The following is a 21945-nucleotide window of genomic DNA, read 5'->3' as shown; positions in this document are numbered from 1 at the left end:
TTCTAGTATATTTGACATATACTATAAGTATATTTGACATATACTATATCAAGCTCTGCAGAGGGAAAAGCTATCAAAAGTCAAAAATTCTTAGCAAGACAAAACCAGAGTGTTAAATATTGATACTCAGATGAAATGTATTGTTGGTAGTAGTAAGGCAAAATCTGGCAAAGGAAAAATAAAATTATGGCTGCCATGTATATTACCAATTCCTCCTACAGGTGTTTGTGGACTACAGACAGAACACAGCTGTAAAACACAACAAATGAGTGATCATGTAGCAGAGGTACAGCTTTTCATTACTGTTACTTTACTCTTGTAGTAATTTTTAAAATTAAAAATAATTACTGTATACTGTAAGGGAAAATAATATCGCTTAACTAAGATGTCCTCTTGAGGTAGAAAAAAATGAAGCAAAACAAAACACACCAGTGGAAGATTTTCCTAAATGTTTGAATTGCTGATCAGTGTTACTGGCTACATTATATTTGAAGAGATATGAACTTTTTTTGGGGTAGGCTGACTGTCCCACACCACCAGAAGATCCGGCAGTACCTGCTTATGGACAATTGAAGCACAAGATTTTTCACTGGGTTATTGAAGCAATTTTCAGTTTACACACTCTTCTGAATTTAGTTGATGGCAGTTCCAGGATATGGAAATTAGTTGCAATGTGAGAGAAGTTTCTTCAAGTAACAAAGATACAAAGTTTATTAATTTTAATCTTTGAAGGATTATGCATGATATGATACAATTATGATAACTGAAGTGTAAGACTGAATGGAATAAAGTTTAATAAACTGACTTCCTGCTTTCTCAAGAAAAATGGATTTAGAGAGATGATAAAATCCTCCTGCAAAGAACAAGATTCATACAGTAGTAACCTACAAGCATTTCTTCCTGAAAATAAAACAAATTCCACATGAGCTTATGAAGCAAAATAATGTTCCTGAATTTTTTTGTAAAATAGTACAAAGACAAAACAAAGTAGAATTGCATGGCTATTATACCAGATTTGTGGAATCAAAAATATTTCAGGTAATTTAAACAGATGTCATAAAGTCTTGCTTAAATCAGTCTGCACAACACTGGACAACGTATTACATGAGAAGAGTATTGGTAAGATAGGCATATATTTTTTGCAATAGAGAAGGTTGAGACAGTTCATGAATTGTCAGAATGGTACTAGCTGGACAGAAAATACCATATAAGGAGAAATTTTTTAAATGCAAATTTTTTGTCACTTTTTCATGATGTTTTCCTGCTTCCTTTCATTCTTCTAAATAGTAATATTCTGTTCAGTTTGCTACTGTTTTGAAAAATAGAACAGTTCTTTAACCTTCATGCTCTTTTAAATAGTTAGCAGTACCACAAACCTCAAAAAGGATTTAATTAAGTAACCATTTTAGGATTGATTCTACCTATAAAAAAGTTTGAGCTTTAACAAGGAAACTGAAATATCCTCAGCTGTTCCTAAATTCTGTTTATATTCTAGGCAGATTATAAAAGTATATGTATGACAGGTTTTTTGTCTAAATATAATATACAACAGAAGTATGCTGTTCTTGAGATTCTCTGAAAAGAACAATTTAACCAGTTTTATTATCTGTCATGGGTTAGCACAGTTTAGTTTTTTAGTCATAGAGGAATGTGGAATGTATTTCCCGGTCAGGACCTGGGAATTGCTTTAGAAAGGACAGGGACCTATCAGAAGGTTAGTTGGAATATTGGCATCTGGTTTGACCACTGACAATGTCAAATGCGTCTTTGGTCAGCACCCATATAAAAGCCCCTGCTTCCCTGCAGGTCAGCCCTTTTCTCTTTGGCCAGAAATAGACAGGTAACATCGAGTTGTGCTGCTGCTCTCTGCCGCTTTGGGGGACTGGCAACCCGGCTGGTCCAGATTCCCATCGGCTTCCAGGTGTGGTGGGGAAGGAGAGGAGAGAGAGGAGAGGAGAGGAGAGGAGAGTAGAGGAGAGAGAGAGGAGAGTATAGGAGATGGAGGATGTATTCTTACGGCTTCTCTGGATTAGACTTCTCTCTCTTCTATTCTCTTCTCTTCTCTTCTCTTCTCTTCTCGTTCTCTTCTCTCTCTCTCTTCTCTTTTCTCTTGTCTTACTTGGATAGTTGCTGCTTTACAACAACTACTGTATCCAAACTTCCCTGGAGCAGGAAGAGATCTCTGCCGGGCTCCTGATAAGAACTACGGGCCCCGTTTAGGCCAAGGCTGCCCCGATTTACACTGAGGGGTGGGCAAAAAAGGCATTTATGATCCTGCCTGGGTTTTTTGATTTCAGACTGCCCGAGTGCTCTGATCTCTGATTTCTGTGTGAGTTCTTCCCTCCCTCACCGATGTGGCCTTGAACATCTAACACCATGAGCTGCAGCAAGAGAGAAAAAAAGACTCTAGGTAGATTTAACCCTTTCCTGACAAAATGAAACTTCTAAGGCTTAACACTTCCCTGAGAGAGAAAAGAAAGGGACAGAGTGAACATAGAGAAGAAACAGGATGAAGTCAGTGGAGAAAGAGTGAAAAGACTATTGGGACAGGGGGTTGAGGAGTTTGTCATTCCATCCTTATTGAGCCATGGAAATGAACTTTATATGTAAATTATCCTTTTAAATAATGGGAAAGATGTGCATTTAGGGAGATGATTATTTAGATTTGTGTGTGGATTTGAGAAAAAGTGTTTGTGATGGACCAAGTGATATTAATCCCGTAAGATGCTTGAACAGAGATAGAGATGAGAAGTCCTCTGCGCCAGTGAAGAAGTGAGAAGATATCTCTGTTCCTTGAGATGAAGAATCCTTTGCTTTGGAGTTATTCATCTTTAAATGGTGACACCCCAGCATGCAAGAGTTTATGACCCATAAGAAGCTTGGGAAACTGCTAATGGAAGAGGTCCCAAAAGCAGGTTTCCCCGGGCAGCTGTTTTTGTGACAGTTAAAAAACACACAAGAGAACTGTTCTAGGTTGTCAGTGGGATCCATGACTCTAAGAGAGACTCTTCTCCTAAAGAATTGATGAAAGATTATTTTCAAATGGTGAAACTGACTGAAAATTACAGGTTTTGTCTCTTTATGGTGTTTTGTAGGAAAGATAACAGTTTGTAGGGGGAGGGAAGTGTGCTTTTGGAGTTTCATTCTGTTTTGTGTTAGTTTTTTCCCAACTTTCTTTTTCCATTCTTTTAGTGTGTATTAATAGAACTATTTTTTCATTTTTGAGCTTGAGCCTGCTTTGCTTTTCTCCTAATCTCTCTCCCACAGAAAAGGAATAAACACTAAGACCACTACACTAAATTTGGCAACCAGAATTTAGTGAACATGAAACCACTACGTTATCATAAAATGAAGAACTGATGAGAGGCAAGTCATCTGCAAGTTTTAAAACCAAAAATTCAAAATGTTCTTTTTTTTTTTTTTTTTTACACATTTTCTTTTGCACATAGAGAGAATGAAGAGAGAAAGTGACTTTATAACTGCATTCGTTTCAGTAAAGGGGCATATATTTCACATGAAGTAACAAAAATTCCTACCTTGATGGACTGACTGTAAGGTCCTATGCTGGCAGGTGCCCAGTGGGAAATGCTTTGTACATGCATGACCAGCTTTTCATCATTTACTACATCATCCGTTGCCATGTCATACTTATGTGCAAGGCAGTCAATGCAAAACAGCACTCCATCAGGTAACAGTGTTTCCACACATACTCTGAAAACACAAGATAATTATTTTTTTTCAAAGAGAATTTTGCTGTAACCAACTTTCTTTTTTTTTTTTTTTTTTTTTTTTTTCTGTCTGGACATTATCTTAGGAAATTTTACCAGGACCATACAACAAAAGTTAGAGTATTGTAATAACCTGCTAGCATTAACACTGTTATCTCCTCAAGGACACTGCTGGCTCACAAACAGCTTCTTGTTCACCAGGACTCTCGGGTCGTTCTTTGCAGAGCTGCTTCCCAGCACTTCAGTCTCCAGCCTGTAGTGCGTGGGGTTATTTCCTCCCAGGTGCAGGAGCCTGCACTTGCTGTTGTTGATTTCAGACAGTTCTCTGCCCATCTCTCCAGCCTGCTGAGGTCCTTCTGCAGGGCTGCACAGCCCTCTGGGGTATCAGCCACTCCTTCCAGATCGGTGCCACCAGTGAACTTGCTGAGAAGGGATCTGCATCTTCATCCAAGTCATTGATGAGTAAATTAAATAATACTGGGCCCAATATTGAACCTTGGGGGCACACTGTTAGTGACAGGTCTCCAACTAGACCCTGCACCACTGATTATGACCCTCTGGGATCTAACATTCAGGCAGTTCTCAATCCACCTCTCTGCCCACTCACCCAGTCCACACTTCCTGAGTTTGCCTACGAAGATGCCAAGAGAGACAGTGTCAAAGTTTTTTAAAAAGCAGAAGCTTATAGTTCCTTTACAACCGTCTCACAGGTTATCTGTAACACTAGCATATTTTTCCGCTGTTCTTTAAGTTGTATGACAGATACATACATCTGACAGGACTCAAAATCTACTTAAGCATTCATTTATAAAGTTCACTTCTGTTTCCTCCAAGGAAGACTGAGTGCCTTGATGAATAGACGTGTGTTGCATGTGGCCAGTTAAAAAGCAGGGGGTTTGAGGGTCTGTGTAGGGAAATCAACATTTCAAAGCCTGAAAAATAATTATATTTGCAGTCCATGCATAGAAAAGTCATTTAGCTCCCAGCAGGAATCCAACAAAAAATTACTTGTTCTTTTTACATATCATGTTACATAGCCTTATAAAATTCTTCCCATCTTGCTTATTTCTTCCAAGAAAACTATTTTTCTTCTCACCTCCCACATGTAAATATAGTAGATTTTCCTCATTACCATCATCATAAGCATGGATGAATGGATTTTCTGCTTGGCCTGGTAAATTTTCAAGACAATTTTGCAGATTTATTGCAGATCCACACCCGAGTCAGTGCTTCCAGCATACTGCTTGTGAGAACTTCCACAACCAGGCCTCTGTACATAATGCAATGATGCAACCATGCAAACTGCTGTACAGTTTTTCTTCAGAACAAAATGCAACATAGACAAATATGCAACATAAATGCAATGCTGTGGAAAGGGACCTGGGGGTCCTGGTCGGTGGCAAGTTGGATATGAGTCAGCAGTGCCCTGCAGCCACGAGGGCCAACCCTCTCCTGAGGGCATCAGGCACAGCATTGAAGCTGGGCAAGGGAGGGGATTGTCCTGCTCTGCTCTGCACTGTGGCGGCTTCACCTCAAGTGCTGTGGGCAGTTCTGAGAGCCATAGTATAAGAAAGATATAAACTGTTAGAGAGTATCCAAAGGAGGGCAGTGAAGCTGGTGAAGGATCTTAATGGGCAGTCATATGAGGGGCAGCTGAGATCACCTGGTCTGTTCAGCCTGGAGGAGACTCAGGGGAGACCTCAGTGCAGTTACAGCTTCATGGTGAGGGGAAGAGGAGGGGTAGGCACTGATCTTGTTGTGGTGATCAGCCACAGGACCCGAGGGAATGGTATGAATTGTGTCAGGGGAGGTTTAGGTTGGACATTATGGAAAGGTTCTCCATCCAGAGCGTGGTTGGGAACAGGCTCCCCAGGGCAGTGGTGAGAGCACTCAAGAAGCATTTGGAAAATGCTCTCAGGCACATGGTGTGACTCTCAAAGTGTCCTGAGCAGGCTCATGAGTTAGACTTTGATCATCCTTGCAGGTCCCTTCCTACTCAGGATATACTGAAATGCTGATGCTCTGAAAACTGTTTGCTCCATAAAAATAAACCCAAAAAGACATTTTCCTGCAACTTTCTCATCTTTCTACCTTGTTATTTTACTGATGGAAGGCTATGTAGCTGGCTATGCAAATGTGGAGGCCTAAAACATGCAGGCATAAGAAATGAAAGTTAAATTGGGAAAAGCTAAGTATTATAAAGAGAACCTACAACATGTAGGAGTGGAGAATAATTTTGTGTTTACAGCAAGGATTAGATCCCTCCTTCGAAGGCACACACAGCCAACCCTCCCGGTTCTCGCTGATTTAATGATCCTGGCCTACAGTCAGCATCTTGAAGAAGCCTCTCTCCACTTGTTTTGGGTCTGACACCCAGGCAGTGTAGTGGAATGTGATGATTGTTGTAGCGCATTAATTGGGTTTATATTGTGTTTCATTTTTATATTGGGTTTTGTAATGTTTTCTTTGGTATCCCCTGTTCCCCTTGGAAACTGTATCACGAGGTTTGTCCCTGCTCGGCAGTGCCCACCCTCCCACACTGAAATGTAACCCAACTCTGTTCCACTCCCACCTTATCCCTGATTCCGTAGTGGCTTGTCCCTGCCTCCGGGCCCATCCCCCCTGGGAAAAAGCCCTGAGAGAGGTCGGGGCAATCTCTTTCGCCTTGGAATGGGGAAGGAGCTCAAGCAGCTTAAGGGGCAGGAACCCAAATAAAGTCCTGATTCCCCCCCCCCACCCCGGAAAGAGCAGACTCTTTGCCTTTTGCCATCGACGGACGTCTGGGTCTCTCTAAAGAACCACCACAGATGATTATCTTAACAATGTCTTTGAACTATTTGTCTTGCTATACTTAAAATTCACAAGCCTCTATTACACTTCATATTCTGCAATAAGATAATAAAATATAGGATTTTTCATTAGAAATTTGCTGAACAGTTGATTTTAAACATATGAAGGAGACAAGAGGTATGAGCCTGCTTTTAGTGCAGGACTGGACTAGATGACCTCCAGAGGTCTCTTGCAACCTGTATTAACCTATGATTCAAGTGAAATTTTTCAAGCTGTATCAGTTCTGCATTCTCGGCATATTATCTCAGAAGCGTAAGAAATTACTGTAAAAAATTACAAATTACTGTAAAAAGAAATAAGCCATTTTGACAAGGGCAATAAAAAATACAAACAGAAAATTAGTTTTAACACACATCTTTTTTAAAAAAGAAAAATTTCATGGGCTAGGTGTTTTTTATCCAATTTCCAATGGAAAACAAACCCACCACACTGAAATAACACAGGAATCACACAGTGCACAATAAAACCTCCAAGCAGTTTGATTTTGTCAGATGTAGACTTGGATGCAACATAGAAGATTTTGTACCACAGATATTGAAAAAACTATGCTTTGTCTATCTATGAATAAAAGTGTTATCATCCCTGTAATTTCATACTTGAATTCTTACTGAACATGGAAGCACAGCTAAGCTGTCTATCTAGAGCGATTATCTGGGGGAAACACAAGACATTAAGAACAATCAGATTGGATCTAGCCAATGATCCATCTAGTCCAGTATTTGTCTTCAACTAGAGCCAAGTGTATATAGGCAGTGGAAGAAAAGAAACAGCCTAAATATAGTTTTGAAATAACTGTCAGTATCTCATGATGTGACTCCCAAGCAACTGCTGAGATAATAATTTTGCTTTTGTATTTAACAAAATAAATAGAACAAGGTGAGTAACATTTGTCACAAAGGAAGACTTAACATTGGTAGTGAGGTTTCAGTAATGCTTTTGACACTTTCTCCTGTAACGCACTCATAGAGAAGTTGTTGATGTATGGGGCTGGATGAGCAGAGAGTGAGGTGGAGCGAAGACTGGCTGAACAGCTAGGCCCAGTGGGTGGGATCAGTGGCACAAAGTCTCAGAGGACTCCTGAACAACCAGGAGCCTATACTGGGTCCCCTCCTGTTCAATATCTCCATTCCTAACCTACTTGATGGGGCAGAGTGTATCCTTGGCAAGTTGCCTTCCACATGGATATTGACAGGATGAAGAAACAGGCACACAGGAACTTGATGTTCAGCAAAGAGAAGCTGCAAGTCCTACACCTGGGGGAGGAACAAACCCAAGGTCCAATATATTCTTGTGAGCCCACTGGCTCAAAAGCAGCTTTACAGAGAAGGACTGGAGATTCCTGATGGACACCAACTTGAACATGAGCCAACAATGTGCCCTTGTGGCAAAGAGGGTTGATGATATCCTGGGTTGCATTCGGAAAAGCACTGCCAACAGGTCAAGGGATTAAAACAGACAAGCAAATAAAATCCCAGCAATACAAACAGTTGTCAGTTCAATCAAGTAAAAAAGAACTAAGACATGCAAACCATGTATTATCCTTCTGTAAGTCCATATGGGGGGGCATTTGTAAACCTTATGGTACATATTAAAGCAGGAATTTCTAACCCTAGCGTTTTTGACATGAGCAACTGTGATGTTAATACTTCAAAAGTCTTTTTCTTTGAGATACAAACATTTGGTAAAATGCTTCACAAATACGGCAACAATAATTCAGTTTATTACAGTACATCATAAATATACTATAGCAGTAGTCTAATCCTACCTTGCTGGTGGACACAAATCAAATTCTGTTACATAAACTGAGTTTATAACACTGAAATCTTTCATGCTCTTCATATATAGATGAACCAAAATAATATCCTTCAGTTTCAATCCCTCTGAAGCCAAATTAGCTGCAGGATTAAAAAAAAAATGGCTGTTCAAGACAGAATATTTTAAATGTGTTTAGAAAGACAGCATAGACATCGTGGTTTTGTTCAGCCAAACCAACTGGTAATAACCTAACTGTTGTCTAAACATGACTGAAGATTTTGCAATACACTACCTTTCCCCATTTATTATTATTTCTCACGTTAGTTTTCCAAATATACAAAAGCAGACTTCAAAATAAATTTTATCCACTCTGAGCAGTGATGAATTCTTGCCCCATGAGAACACATCATGCATTCATGCATGTAGATATGTTACAGCCTGAATTACTTGTATCTATAAGTTTGATTATCGTGTTGGGGGTTGGGGTGGGGTGCTCACTCTGTGACAGCTAGTAATCTACAAAGGACTTAGATTCACAAAAATACAGAACTGGAAGGGACAATAGCCACCTTCAAGGAAAAGATCAAATATTTATATTCCATTCCAGAGGAATGCTTGTCTAAGCTGTTTTTAAAAACTCTCACTGCAATAATAATCTCTGCATAAACAAAGAATTATAAATGGCAAGACAGACAATAGGAAACAGAAGTGGCCACAGGAGAAATTAAGGAAAGATGAGAGCAGAGGAAAGCAGAGAGCTAAAGAAGAGATACTGAGAAGTCAAGATCATCTGAATGTGCATGCATAGAATGTTCCAGTCCAAGCACTCAGAGAGAATGTATTACTCTTATATAGTCCATCACACAACAAGACACATGGTCAGCTTTGCAGTGTCTCTTTTGTAGCTCAGGAGCAATAGAAACTAATTAAAGACAAAATCTTCTCTGAATATAGATATTTAGAGAATAACTGTGACCTAATTTAAATAAGCCATGTAAAGTTCTCTGTAATTTTGGGGATCTTGCCTTTTAATGTTACAGTGTGCACATGTATATATCCTTATATATTTGTTTTTCAGTTGAGAAGTAGGAGGGTATAAAGGCAATCTCTGAAGATTGTCACTTTAGTGAGAACAATTTTTGTGTAAAACTTTTCTGGACTTTTAAAGACAGTTCAGAATTTTGAACACCTTCATAAAGATTAGTTTGGTCACATCAATAGTGAATTTTTTTCTAAATATCTCAGCTTTACTTAGTCATGCTGCCAATAACAAAGGCAATCTGAAGAGGGGAATTCACACACAGAAAAGGAAGTGTGCACCAGTGATAGGGGTTATATAGCAACTGACATGAAACTCCTATGAGATCACAATACACGTCCAGAAATATCACCTGATAAATTACCATACAATGGCAATTCTGTATGGAAATAGAAATGTATTTGAATGCTATCAGATAGCAATCACTAGGTCATTATCAGGTGTTACATCATCAGTTAGGAGGAAACAAGGACAATTTTTGAATTTACAGCCAGCACTTTTGTCAAGAAGGAAGGTCTGCAGTTAAAAGTTCTGCAGCATTATATGAAATACTGGAGGGGGGAAAAGCCCTCAACCAAATGATACATACCTCTGCACACACAAACATCCCCACTCTAAATTTAAAATATATGAGCCAACAAATTAACTCTAATTTGTGGACACAGTAAACTGAAGGGAGTGATTTGGGTAAATTCATAATTTCTACCTTTACTTTAAAAAATATCTCCTAAGTAAAAGTACTATCCCCTTTTCCCTTGCATGGATTAGAAAAATGGTGGGAGTCAACTTCCCCTCAGCTTGTAATCAACATAAAATTGACCCCCAAAGCACTCTCTCTAGTAGAAAGGCATACATGATGAACTGGTTAGCAATCCAACATCTGGGCTCTTCATAACTTCTGTTTTTCAGGGACAGGACCCCTACATTGCATAGCTGCTAGAAACCTTACAAACTCTCTGTTGAATTTCAAGCCATTCTAATTAATTTCTAATTAATTTTCATAATATGATCAGGTGAGACTCACCCTTACTTAAGCAGAACTGCCCCAAAAGGTTACATTGACTGAAGTACAGCTTTTTTTTTTTTTTTTTTTTTTTTGTGTGTGTGTGTGTGTGTGTGTTTTGTTTGTTTGGGTTTTTTTTTTTGTTTTGTTTTTTGCTTTGTTTTGTTTGTTTTTTTTTTTTTGGTTGGTTGGTTGGTTGTTTTTTGGTTGGTTTTTTTGTTTGTTTTTTATTAAGGGGTTATCTAGAATCCTTAGCTGAGACCCACAAAATACAGTATCCAAACTGCCTATGGGAAGTAGCATTTAAGAATTTCAGCCTGTTTCAGCGTAGTAAAAATCCAGTTTCCCTCAAGCTTATGAAACTTTGCCATGATACAACTACATCAGAGCTGCTTTATACTATACAAAGCACATTAATCTTTGTCATTTTCCAATCATATGTAAAAAAAAAAAGTTTAACATGAGAGTTTAAGAAAACAAATGTATAAACAGCAATATACTACATTTCCTTCCATTCTTGGCTTCATAGAATTCCATCCATTCTACAGAACATTTCACAGCTTCTAGTAATAAATTTCCATTTCCAAATCCTTTTGTCAGCACTCATTTACTTTACCCATTTGGTTAAACCAGTTAACTCAGCAAAGAGTTTAAAAGTAGTGCTTATTCCATTCTCACCACAATAACTCTGAACTGCTGTAGAGATTTGAAATATGTGTTCTGAATAAGCCTTGTGCACATTTGCAGATTAAGTTCTCAGAAACAAATTGTTTTGTTTGTCATGACAGAACCATAATTCATTCAGTCTCCATATCCACTTCCAAAAGGAGAATAACTAAAAGAAACATAAGAACTAAAATTTTCTGCAAAGGATCAGAAAACCACATTTTTTTTTTCCTTCCCATCACACAGGTGATACAAATAATCTGCTGAAAGCAGTAGGCAACTGCACTAGTCAGACACAACCTTTTTTGGCTGATGCTAAGGCAAAATTACATAATGTTTGTACAAGCAAATATAATGATATATTTGTCCATTCAAATATAATGAGAAGAAAAAAAAAAAAAACCAACAGACTGTGCAACCCTCTTGCTTCACCTTATAGATGATATGCAGATTTACACTAAAATCTATTGCCTTTTTCAGTAAAAGTCTGATCATATCCACCTTGCTGATTTCCAAACAATTAAAAACTAGCTTTATGACCTTCTACCAAGTATAACTTTGCTTCTGAAAAAAAAAATTCTAGGGTTTATCATTCTATATTCAATCATGAATACTCAACTGGATATGCAAAAAAATAAGAGATGATAGGACAATATCTCATGCAAATGCATAACCAAGAATATGAGTTTACCCACTTAGACACTAAAAATTATTTCCATTTTTGTGAAGGAAAAGAAGCCTGTACAAACATTCTTTACTTAAACTTTAGCATGAAAAAATACAAAACAAAAACATGAACATTTTATTTTATATGTCAGAATCCTGTAAGGAACCTGGACTTCATGACTCCCAAGATAGCAATTTTGCCTTTACATTAGGAATATAAATGAGATTTACTGCTACTGACCTAATCCTAGATGCCAAAATGTATATCAGCTTTCTAGAAAACTTAAAAATATGGAAGCACAAATGTGTTTTAGCAAGCAGACAACATCTATAGCACACATACATACTCACACACACTATATATTTTTCAAGAATGCTATAAAGTGAGCAAGTACTGTGGAAATAGTGTTTTTATCGTGATGTGAACACTACTCTGGCTTTCCAGGGTCTTCAAAGCCAGACAAATTACGATGTGTTAAATATTAAACTGGCAGTCTTGATATCAAAGATTCCAATCCAATGAAAAATGAGATGGCAAACCAACAACCACAACATATAAAGTTATAAAACCACATAAAAATACAGATTCTTCCTTAAGACCACGTTAAAAACACAATCAATGACAGCAGATAATGTATTAACTGATACTGATAATGTAATAAAGCACCTCTGAGAGAAGAAAATGCTTCCCGTGCTGCATCTTGAGCATTTTTATCCTTTGACGGAAGGAAGTGGGCAGTGATACCTGAAAACCACTGGTAACCACTCAGGGATTTTCCTGAATTTTGAAATGTCTTAGCTATGGGAAATGAAGAAAAGAACTATGATTACAACAAAGAAAGGTTTCAGATTAACCAAGGATACATTCTAAATTGTTTAAGGAAGAAGAACTTTCTTAAGAAGAAGACAGAAAAGAAACCCACAAACTGTAAAAACACCTTCTAAAATATTTATGAACAGATATAACAGTAAGGGTTCTGGTAGCAAAGCTCCCAAATCCTTCTCCAGAACTGCCTTCACAAAATATGCAGGCAAGTAGAGCATTAGCTGTGAATTTCAGTACTTTTCCCCCTCCTTTCCATCTTTGCTGATCTTTTACAATTTCTCAACCTGTTTGGTTATAGATTCAGCACAAGATGTGACACTGAAAAGCTAAAAATTTCAAAAGTATCCAAGTGGCATAAAAACAGATTTTCAAACTTATATGCCAAATTTTACTGGAAGTTAGGTGCTTAACCTGGTTCTGATAACCTTTGCAAATGCATAACATGTTTAGACATTTTTAAAGCTCACCAGGCACTTATCCTTATTCAAGAAATACCAAAGATCTAAATATTATTCAATACCCAAACACTGTTAGCTGTGAAGCTTAGTTTTCAGGAAGTTTACCCATTTATGTAGGTAGTTAACAGAAATGTTGTGGTATTTCCAGGAGGAAGAGAGGGAAAGGAAGAGGGAAAGAAAGAAAGAAAAAAAAAAGAAGTGAAATGCTCCACTTCTATAGACCTCTTGATTATTATCAGAAAAAAACATTCTAGTAGGATCTCTTTTTTCAGACTAATTACTATGGTCAAGCAATTTTTTTCAGGCGTGCTTGTATAGTAATTACCACCTGGCATGAAATAGTCAATCTCTTTATCTAAAATTTTAAAAACTGTGCAAAACTCACTGAAATCCAAAGAGTTATGTTTCAAAGTCCTCCAGATGACGGGAATATTTTTTTGTGGTTCATACTCTTCTGATGAAGGGAAAATATCATCATCTGTGCAGCTTATCTCACAAGAACATCTACTGACCACAAAAGTACCTGGGGATCCTTCCTGCTTGAGACAAACATTATAAAATAAGCAAATAAACAGCATGTCAAGCAGTATGAAATCATCAATTTTATCATTCAAATACATGTTTAAGTTACAAAAAAATACTATAGCTCAACAGGTACATATCATAGAACAATTCACAAAAGAATAGCAGTAGGAATTCCCATTAGATTGCAGAACTGGTAAAACATAATATATTCCTGTTAACATATCAAATGGATGAAAAAAGCAGACTTAGTAACTGAGGAGAGTGGGTATGAAAAATTATGAGACCCAAAAATAAAGACAGAAAGAATACTATTATGAAGAAATAGTATCCCACAATTATATGCAAGACAACTATATTTTCAAAAAAATAGTATAAACTAAGTGAACAAAGGAACAAAAGTTAAAAAGTAATAATTTTATCATTAACATTCTCATTAAATACTTGAAATAGAGTGAAAGATCAATAAGAAAGTTTTAAAGCTTTTTGAAACAATGAATGAAGGCAGTCTGTAAAAAAAAAAAGATCTCGTTATTGTCTCACAAAAACTATCCTTTCCATCAAACACTTTGGTATGAGTTAACAGAAAAATGCATTTCCCATGATCTATACATTGAAGTAATTTCTTGACAAGGAAGGAAAATCATTCTGACCAAATGCTTTCTCAGAACCAGGAAGAGAAAGCTACCCATTGTACCTTTTAAAGCAAAATTCACAGGCAGAGTGCTTACTAACAAGTCTTCAACAATTCTGTGCTCATTACATTTTCAAAATGCCACATAATTACAGCATACTTTTTTGTGGTTTTTTTGTTTTGTTTTGTTTTTTGTCTCTTTTTTAAAATTTGCTTCTTAATTGTAGAGCAATCAGAACCCTTACTCTTTCCCATCCGATTGTCCAATCAGCCTAATCTGCAGAGCACGTTAACTTTTGGACCACTAGCTTTGGGTAGCACCACTTGTCTACCTAAAAGCAATATGAATTATGACAGAATTTACCTAGAAACCATAATCAAACACCATTGCATGCTGTAATGCCAGATTCGATCAACGAAATTTCTTCCCAAAGATCTCAAATTTCATGTAGTGTCTAAATGACGCATTTTACCGCAGGCTTCTTAAATACTAAATTCACAAAAATTATAATAAATCCAAATAAGGCAAGTTAAAATGTTGACAAAACATGAAACCTTCGACAATCCTTAAATAGGGATTAGAAACATCTGAATATTCCTTTAGCTAATAAATTCGTGTTCCATGCGAAATGTCATTAAAAAAAATTAACATTATATTGTGAAGTAATTTTTATCTTACTGTATTTTTTTTCTTTCCTGTGGAAAATAGAACTTATTTTATTGCAACTTTAAAGATCTCTCTTTATATTAATCACAAAAAAAGTCAAAAAAATAAAGGCAGAAAACTATAGTATGCATAAGAAATTTGTGATAACTAAACTCTGACCTCAATATTTGACTTTGCTGAAGTGAAAAAGGATCCAGTTAAGTTAAAGGAGTGAATTTGGACATTTTGAGGAAAGGCTAAATTACAAAAAGATCATTACCTGTGAGAGGAAGCTCAGTTCTGCTGACTCTAAAAGAGGTCATAGGTAGTTTTATAGCACTGTAAACCTAAGTCCATTATCTAAGAGGGGCTGATGTTCTTTGATTTGAATTATTTTTATTCATTCATCCAAGAAAGACATGAAAGTCAAGGCAATAATCTAATTTATATGAATCAATTGTACATCAGAGTTTAAAAGAAGTCAAGAAGATGCAACATAATAGCCCAGACAAAAACTGCAATTTAGCACAAACATGACACGTATACCAACATTACAATAGACAAGTATCCAGCAGCATCTGCCCCATTTCCCACTCATGGAATTACACCTTTGACTACTGCCATCAGAGGGTGCATTTTTCCGTTACCCAGAGGGATGTCTCACTGCTCCTAAGCCTTCAGGTATGACTTAAAAATAAAGCAGGAACACAAATCTGTAATTGAAAAAGATCTTAAGATGGTTTAAGCTACAAGAACCAAGAAAATTAAATTATTTTAAAAGTTTATTTTTTTATCTACAAGAAAGCACTTCATGGAGATATACGGAGTGTATAGCACCATCACATGCTAGAAGTGCTACCACTTGCTTCTTGCAAATTGTTGTTTTACTAAATAAATTACTTTCACTGAGTAATTCATAGCACCCACTATAAAAAAATCAATTTGCATTGCAGCATGGGCATTCAGGGGAGTTCAAATGTAACACATGCAGAGTTTGCACCTCTTGGTCCTACCCGCGAGTAAGCATGCACAGACATGGTGATGTGAATGATGCCACTACACTGCTGCTTCGGGTTTTGTTTTTACATCACCTGGATTTTAACTTCACTATGTCGTAAAAATCCATCAGAAGGAAAAAAAAAAACACCTTGTCAACTGGAAAGGAAAAAGTTCCAGCTTGACAGTTTTTTACTCCCTTTTATTAAGCTTTACATAATCACTTTTGAAGAGGACTAGAGACACAAATATCCTCTGAGGCTGATCTTAAGGATGTGTAACTTCTCCCCATTCCCTAACGTGGAGGACCAAATTTATATGCTCTGCAAGCGAACAAGAAAAGAGCACCTATTCAATTTTTATGCCACCAGTTAAAATGCTTTCATCTACGCTCCTAAACATGACTTCTGGAGTTCTGCAAGATGTGCTTCATAAAAAAAAAAATCATGAGTATGGAGTGAGCCTCAAAGACTCTATCACAACTGGTTTGCTATAACATAGAGAACTCCCCTGTAGCTTTGTAATTTGCTAATGTTACAAATATCCCAAACTCATGCCATGTGAAATTTTCGTATCATCTACAGTCACATCCCTTTTTCCTAAGTAACTCCGTATTTTACAAATAATTTAGCTTCTATCAATATTTCTTCACAGAGATAAATAAAATTATACATAAAAATCCGGTCAGTTGCAAAATTTTTGGGAATTATTGTGAAATATCAGAAATCACTTGCAAGATGCAAAGTCTGTAAAATAAATTAGGGATGTCTGTTGATTTCAATGCCTATGATACATCACAATGACTCATTCAAAACCATTGGCAATCAATCACTTCCCGCAGCAGCCCAGGTGCAGGCTACAGCAGAAGTATTAGGTGTGGGACCAGGCACTCAAGGAACAACAGGCTCAATACCAGCCTAAGTAGAGCTGCCATAGTCTGTTCAGTAGCTATATCTAAATCCATACAAATGTTGGTCTTCCATTCCTCTCAACAGAGGAAGTAATCTAAGAAGGTAAAACAGAGTAACTTTCCTTGAATAATATTCTCATCACTTTAAAAAGAAAAAAATCAAGCTTGCTATAACGACATTTTAATTAAATCTTACAGAACCTATTTTATCACATAACATTTTCATGTTACTTCACAGAAGCAATATATTTTTCCATTTGTTACACAGTTTCTCCCACACCCACTGTACATTGTGATACCAACCTAATTTTGGATCAGAGCCTGCATGCATGCATACACTTAACTATAGTCACATAACTCATGTCATCGATGCAAGTGCGCTCAGAATGAAGTTAAGCAAATGCACGAGTGTTCCAAGATCCAAATTCTCCTGTTGAAAAAGCCTTGGAGCTAGGACTTTGACTGATATAGCTGAAATTCCATGCAGTGGTCTTTTATGAAAACAACAGATTGTCTTTTTAAAAAGCTTACATTCTCTGCTACAGAAACTGGTATAAAAACCTATCACAACACAATTCTAAAACTGATAACTCTCCCACTGAGCAACAATGAGAATACAGTGGAGCAGAGAGCTCAGAAGCCAAAAGATTATGATAATATCTTTATTCTTTGTGACGTACCTTGATAACAGAACTCCTTGAAATAAAATATAATGAGAGAGATCACATGTATCTTGCATTATTTTGAGTACAATATACAGAATCATAGGAAAGAAAGTCCTTTACTTCAAAGTACTTTCAAATAAAGTATCTTCATTATGAAAAGAGAACTAAAAATTATCTTTTCTCAGAGAACTGGACTGAATATGCAATCAATCAGAGTAGAAAAGAAAATCCTTTATGCATTATCTTAGAGTTTGAAATAAATCTCAGCACAAAAAATGTTTTGTGGCATTTGTTATGAAGGTTTGAAAACAAAACTGCAAGGGTTATCTATATGCTTATGATGCAGAAGGGAAACTACAGGTTGCCTAGGAGAAATATTATTCAATGATGACAAAGTATTAAAAAAATGCTACCCATAATGCCACCAACCAAACATGTTTTGAAATTTGAAATTCCCTCCTATTTGCCCTGACATCACTGACAAAGTCTTATTCTAGAGCTGATGTTCTAAATGTAGATTAACTAAAATAATTACTGAGGAACTGGACAGAAATAGGCTACAATGTTAAATCATATATAACCTATACGATTACGTGCTTTTAGTACACATGGCACACAAATATCTCCTGAAAACCTTTTCTAAATGTACAAATGTACAAGTTACAGAACTCAATAAAGGTTTTTAAAATATTCTCCAAAAGACTTGTACAATAGATCTCCTGCCTTTTACAGGTGCAAACTGCTTGCACTTCTGACATGTGTTCCAGTTACAAGGTCAAGATCTTTTACAAAAAGGAAAACACAATATCAGTTTATAATAGGTAATATAATGCCATGGTCTATTAAAGGAAAAAGCTGCAGCAGGCATGATTCCTGTATCTCTCACAGGCAAATGGGCTCCTTTCTTCTGAAAAGTATAGAAAGAAAATTACATGATTCCCTCTAATTCTGGACTATTCAAACTTAAGGGGCCGCAGTTCCCCATGTTGTACTGTTTGATATGTGTGTGCTCCTACTCACCGGAGCTCGGAAACAAAGTATTCATTATTAAATGCAGGAAAGAGCAAATCTGAAAGCATGAACAACAGCTAGTAGGTTCCCATCAGCAGAAACTCCAACAGCTTTAATTTCTGTTTCTGATCTCTACAAAGCCAACACAATACAAGAATATAGCAGAAAATAAAAGCAAGTTCATTGTGCCAACAAAGTAAAAAAAAAAAAAAAAAAAGTTTTACAGTTCTATTTTTCCTAATAGAAAATGCTCAGAATTTAATTTTTATTGAGTAGAAGGCCAATACACTTAATTCCAAGATTCTAGAATATGCTTCAGAAATTGCTGCCCATGGGAAAAATAAAAAGAAAACACATTCTACATTTTAAGTGTATGAAGTGACTATCTTGGCATAGTAAAATATTGATGAAACTAGGTATCTATAGTGGTGACATTGTTTTTTACCCTGAATTAGAAGAGGCATTCCCAAATTTTGAGCATTAGTGTTTTATTAACATTCTTATTTAATGTTAATGATTCTGCAAAATTCCTACAAACATTGTTGGCCAAAATTTTAATAGTTTTAAAATTAAAATATAGTATTTATTTCTCTTTAGCCTTTTCTGTATGACTATTTATGAAAGAAAAGTGGGAGTGCTTAAAAAAAGCTTCAATTATTATGCAAAAAAAGTCTTGAAATTGCACAGAAATATATTAAACCAGAACAGTAAGTCCAATGTTATGTTCCCCTAGACACAAGGGCTCATTTTGCTGCCAGAAACAATCTAAACTAAATTTCTAGGCAGGCTTTGTAGTCAAACATGAAGAGATTTAGCTAAAGAAAATGCATTACAGAGGAGGAAAGACAGCAGAGACCAAGGTGCACTAGCTATAATTGCAAAATTATTTTAAAAGTAAATTCAAGGAATGTAAAATAAACACCTGTGGCAAATAACAAAGACAAAATTAATACACAATACAGTTGAAAATATGTTTATCTCAAAGCAGTAATTATAACAAAACTGATGTCATAATTCTTATTAGAATTACACTTCACTGTGGAGTCAATATTTTCTACAAAATGCTTACAAAAGTGGCTACTTTTACACGTTGTTCTTAATGGAGTATTATTTTTCCCAATTTTCAGTAATCCCTTGAAAGCCTCAAACTAAAATTATTTCTCCTTCTGAAGCAGTTTTTTTCCTGCAGTATTTTATTATTATAGGATTGGCTGTTAAGTGCTGAATACTAACTGATGCTTAAATTTTTCCACAGGCTTATAAGCTCCAAATAGTGAGCAAAAGTACAATACTTCAGGCATATCAATCTTGAAGGCATGTCTTTATTATTATGCAGTTAAATGATGCTAACAGTAATGGTCTGAAAGACTGACTGGTTCTCCATATTTATAATTTCTCAAAAACTTAGTTTATTTTATCATGACATAAAATAATCTATAGCCAAAAGATATTAATGCTCTGCAAAAATTAGACTGTTTTCCTTTTAAATATGCATCAGTTTATGTACCAAAATTCAGGGCAAGCTGCTGCAAACTTTCCCCCTTGCAAGGTGTGATAGGTTTGTCTACAATGGATTGGAAATAAGATTTACTACAACAATGCCTGAAACTGTGAGGCTTTAACCAAATCTAAAACATCTACATAAGAAGGGGAAAAGAGCTACTGAACAGATAAAAGTAAAATCTTGATTCTTATATCAAATGTTATGCATTTTAATATGATTTTTCCACTGATTTATGTAGAGCTTTGTGGTTTTCATTTTCCCTAGCCTGTCACATTGTAGTGATGTATGGTACATTTTCACGTCAAGTTTGCCATAAGCAATAAAGTCAGTGCCCCCCAAGAAATATCAATATATTATCAGTCTTCCCCACCATGCCACATTCCCAAATTTTCCTCTATTCAGCCTACTTGGTTTTACTTCACATAGTTGATAACCTTTTCACAGTCTCCCACACAAATATTTAATGTTTTATTTTTGAAAGAAATTCAAAACTAGAAATTGACAGGATGAAATACAATTTATTTTCCAAGGCGAAATGAGGCCATCATGGAAGAAAAACTCTGAGGTATTTTATCTGCTTGGAACAATAAGATTAAAAAAAAAAATTAAAAAAAAGGGAGAGGGAAGAGGGGAAGGCATGATTTATTGAAAGACATGGAGCAAATGTTGCTTAAGGGACATGAAATTTGAAATACCAGTAGAATAATGTTCTGTAATAATTTCTGCACTTCTATCATCAAAGTGTAGAAAGACGGGAAGAGCTATAAAAAGATGACTGCAACAATAGAAGAAAGATCATGATGCACTCTCTTCAACAAAATACTAATACTTGTAGAGTCTCAGGAAGAAAAGTAAATTTAACCATAAAATAATAAAATGAAAAACAGAAAAGTGATGACAAATGCAAAGAAAAATATTGTCTGTTTTGACCTTAGTTCTGCTCACATGAAAGTCTGCAACATTTAAACCACCAGAGCTCCTATTCCTGTTCTGCTCTTTCTATAGAATCATAAGTTAATAAAATTAATTCCAATGAACTAATAAAGAACCCTTTAAAATTTTTGACCAAAATAATCTCCACATGATTAGAAGTAATTCATTAGATGTATTTTTTCATTTGGAAAAAAACCTAACTCCAGAACATTCAAAACTCAAGCACTTACCGGTTAGCAAGTTTGTAAATCATCCACTTTATAACAGAAAAATCAAGAAGATATGCCACCTCCCAACAAATCAGTATTGTTCATCTGGTTTCCTAACACAGTTGTGCTCTACAGTGCAGCTGTTCTACCCAGGTTGCACATGAGCTGGACTGAACCACATTGATTGAGCACCTTGAGGTTTCAAGATGAAAAATGCGACACAAATATACTACTCCATTCATTCACTTGACACAAGTGTGCTTGGTCTTTCCTAAAGGTAAGTTCTGAAATTCAGCTAAACATACCCATTGTTATTTAAATGTAACACCTACATGAGAATGTGATGGTTCACATCAAATTGTAACAGAACAACACAACTAGAAAGCATGCATATGGCTTTAAAGGAAAACAACATTTGCAATGCAATGCAAATACTTGCCTTATTCTCCAAGTGTAGTTTTAAAAAATGAAGGTAGGCCACAGGTGCAAATGCATCAGCTGAATGCATGACCACCTTGGCTGAATCTCTGAAATACAAAATTTTTACCATCAAATAGTATAGTACATAATTTTATATAGAGACAACACTTAGTCACTGTATAACATAAAATCTCAGGTAACTCATTGAAATACTACTAATTTCTTACCAATGTTTTCACATAAATTAAGAAAAAGTAGTTTGTTATATAAAATCGTATTGTTGGAACAATACATTACCTTCAAGAATTTTCCATTTTCAATTTTCAAAAGGAATATATACTTTCTGTGTGAGTTGGCACAGCAGATGCAGCAACAACCATAAAACCACATATGCAGAGTCAGCTTGTTTTCGTTACCTCACCAAGCTGGGACCTCTGAAGCAGCTTTCAGGCAGGGGCACAAAAGAAGGGACACAGGTACTGCAGAGACTTGGTCCATGCTAGA

General features: G+C 36.2%; 1 protein-coding gene across 1 annotated transcript in view; it reads right to left on the bottom strand.

The window, feature by feature from the left end:
- Positions 1-21945, bottom strand: part of DPH6 (diphthamine biosynthesis 6) — a 196975-nt gene that overhangs the window by 105377 nt on the left and 69653 nt on the right. Inside the window, exons 8-12 of the mRNA XM_058421188.1 lie at positions 21457-21548; positions 13377-13523; positions 12375-12506; positions 8344-8473; positions 3537-3711 (exon numbers count right to left, since the gene is read on the bottom strand). Coding sequence (XP_058277171.1) covers positions 3537-3711; positions 8344-8473; positions 12375-12506; positions 13377-13523; positions 21457-21548 — 676 coding nt within the window. The remainder of the gene's footprint in view (positions 1-3536; positions 3712-8343; positions 8474-12374; positions 12507-13376; positions 13524-21456; positions 21549-21945) is intronic.

The sequence above is a fragment of the Hirundo rustica genome, chromosome 6 (genome assembly GCF_015227805.2).
Source record: "Hirundo rustica isolate bHirRus1 chromosome 6, bHirRus1.pri.v3, whole genome shotgun sequence".
NCBI classification, from domain to species: Eukaryota; Metazoa; Chordata; class Aves; order Passeriformes; family Hirundinidae; genus Hirundo; species Hirundo rustica.
This window is presented reverse-complemented; position numbering and strand designations above follow the sequence as displayed.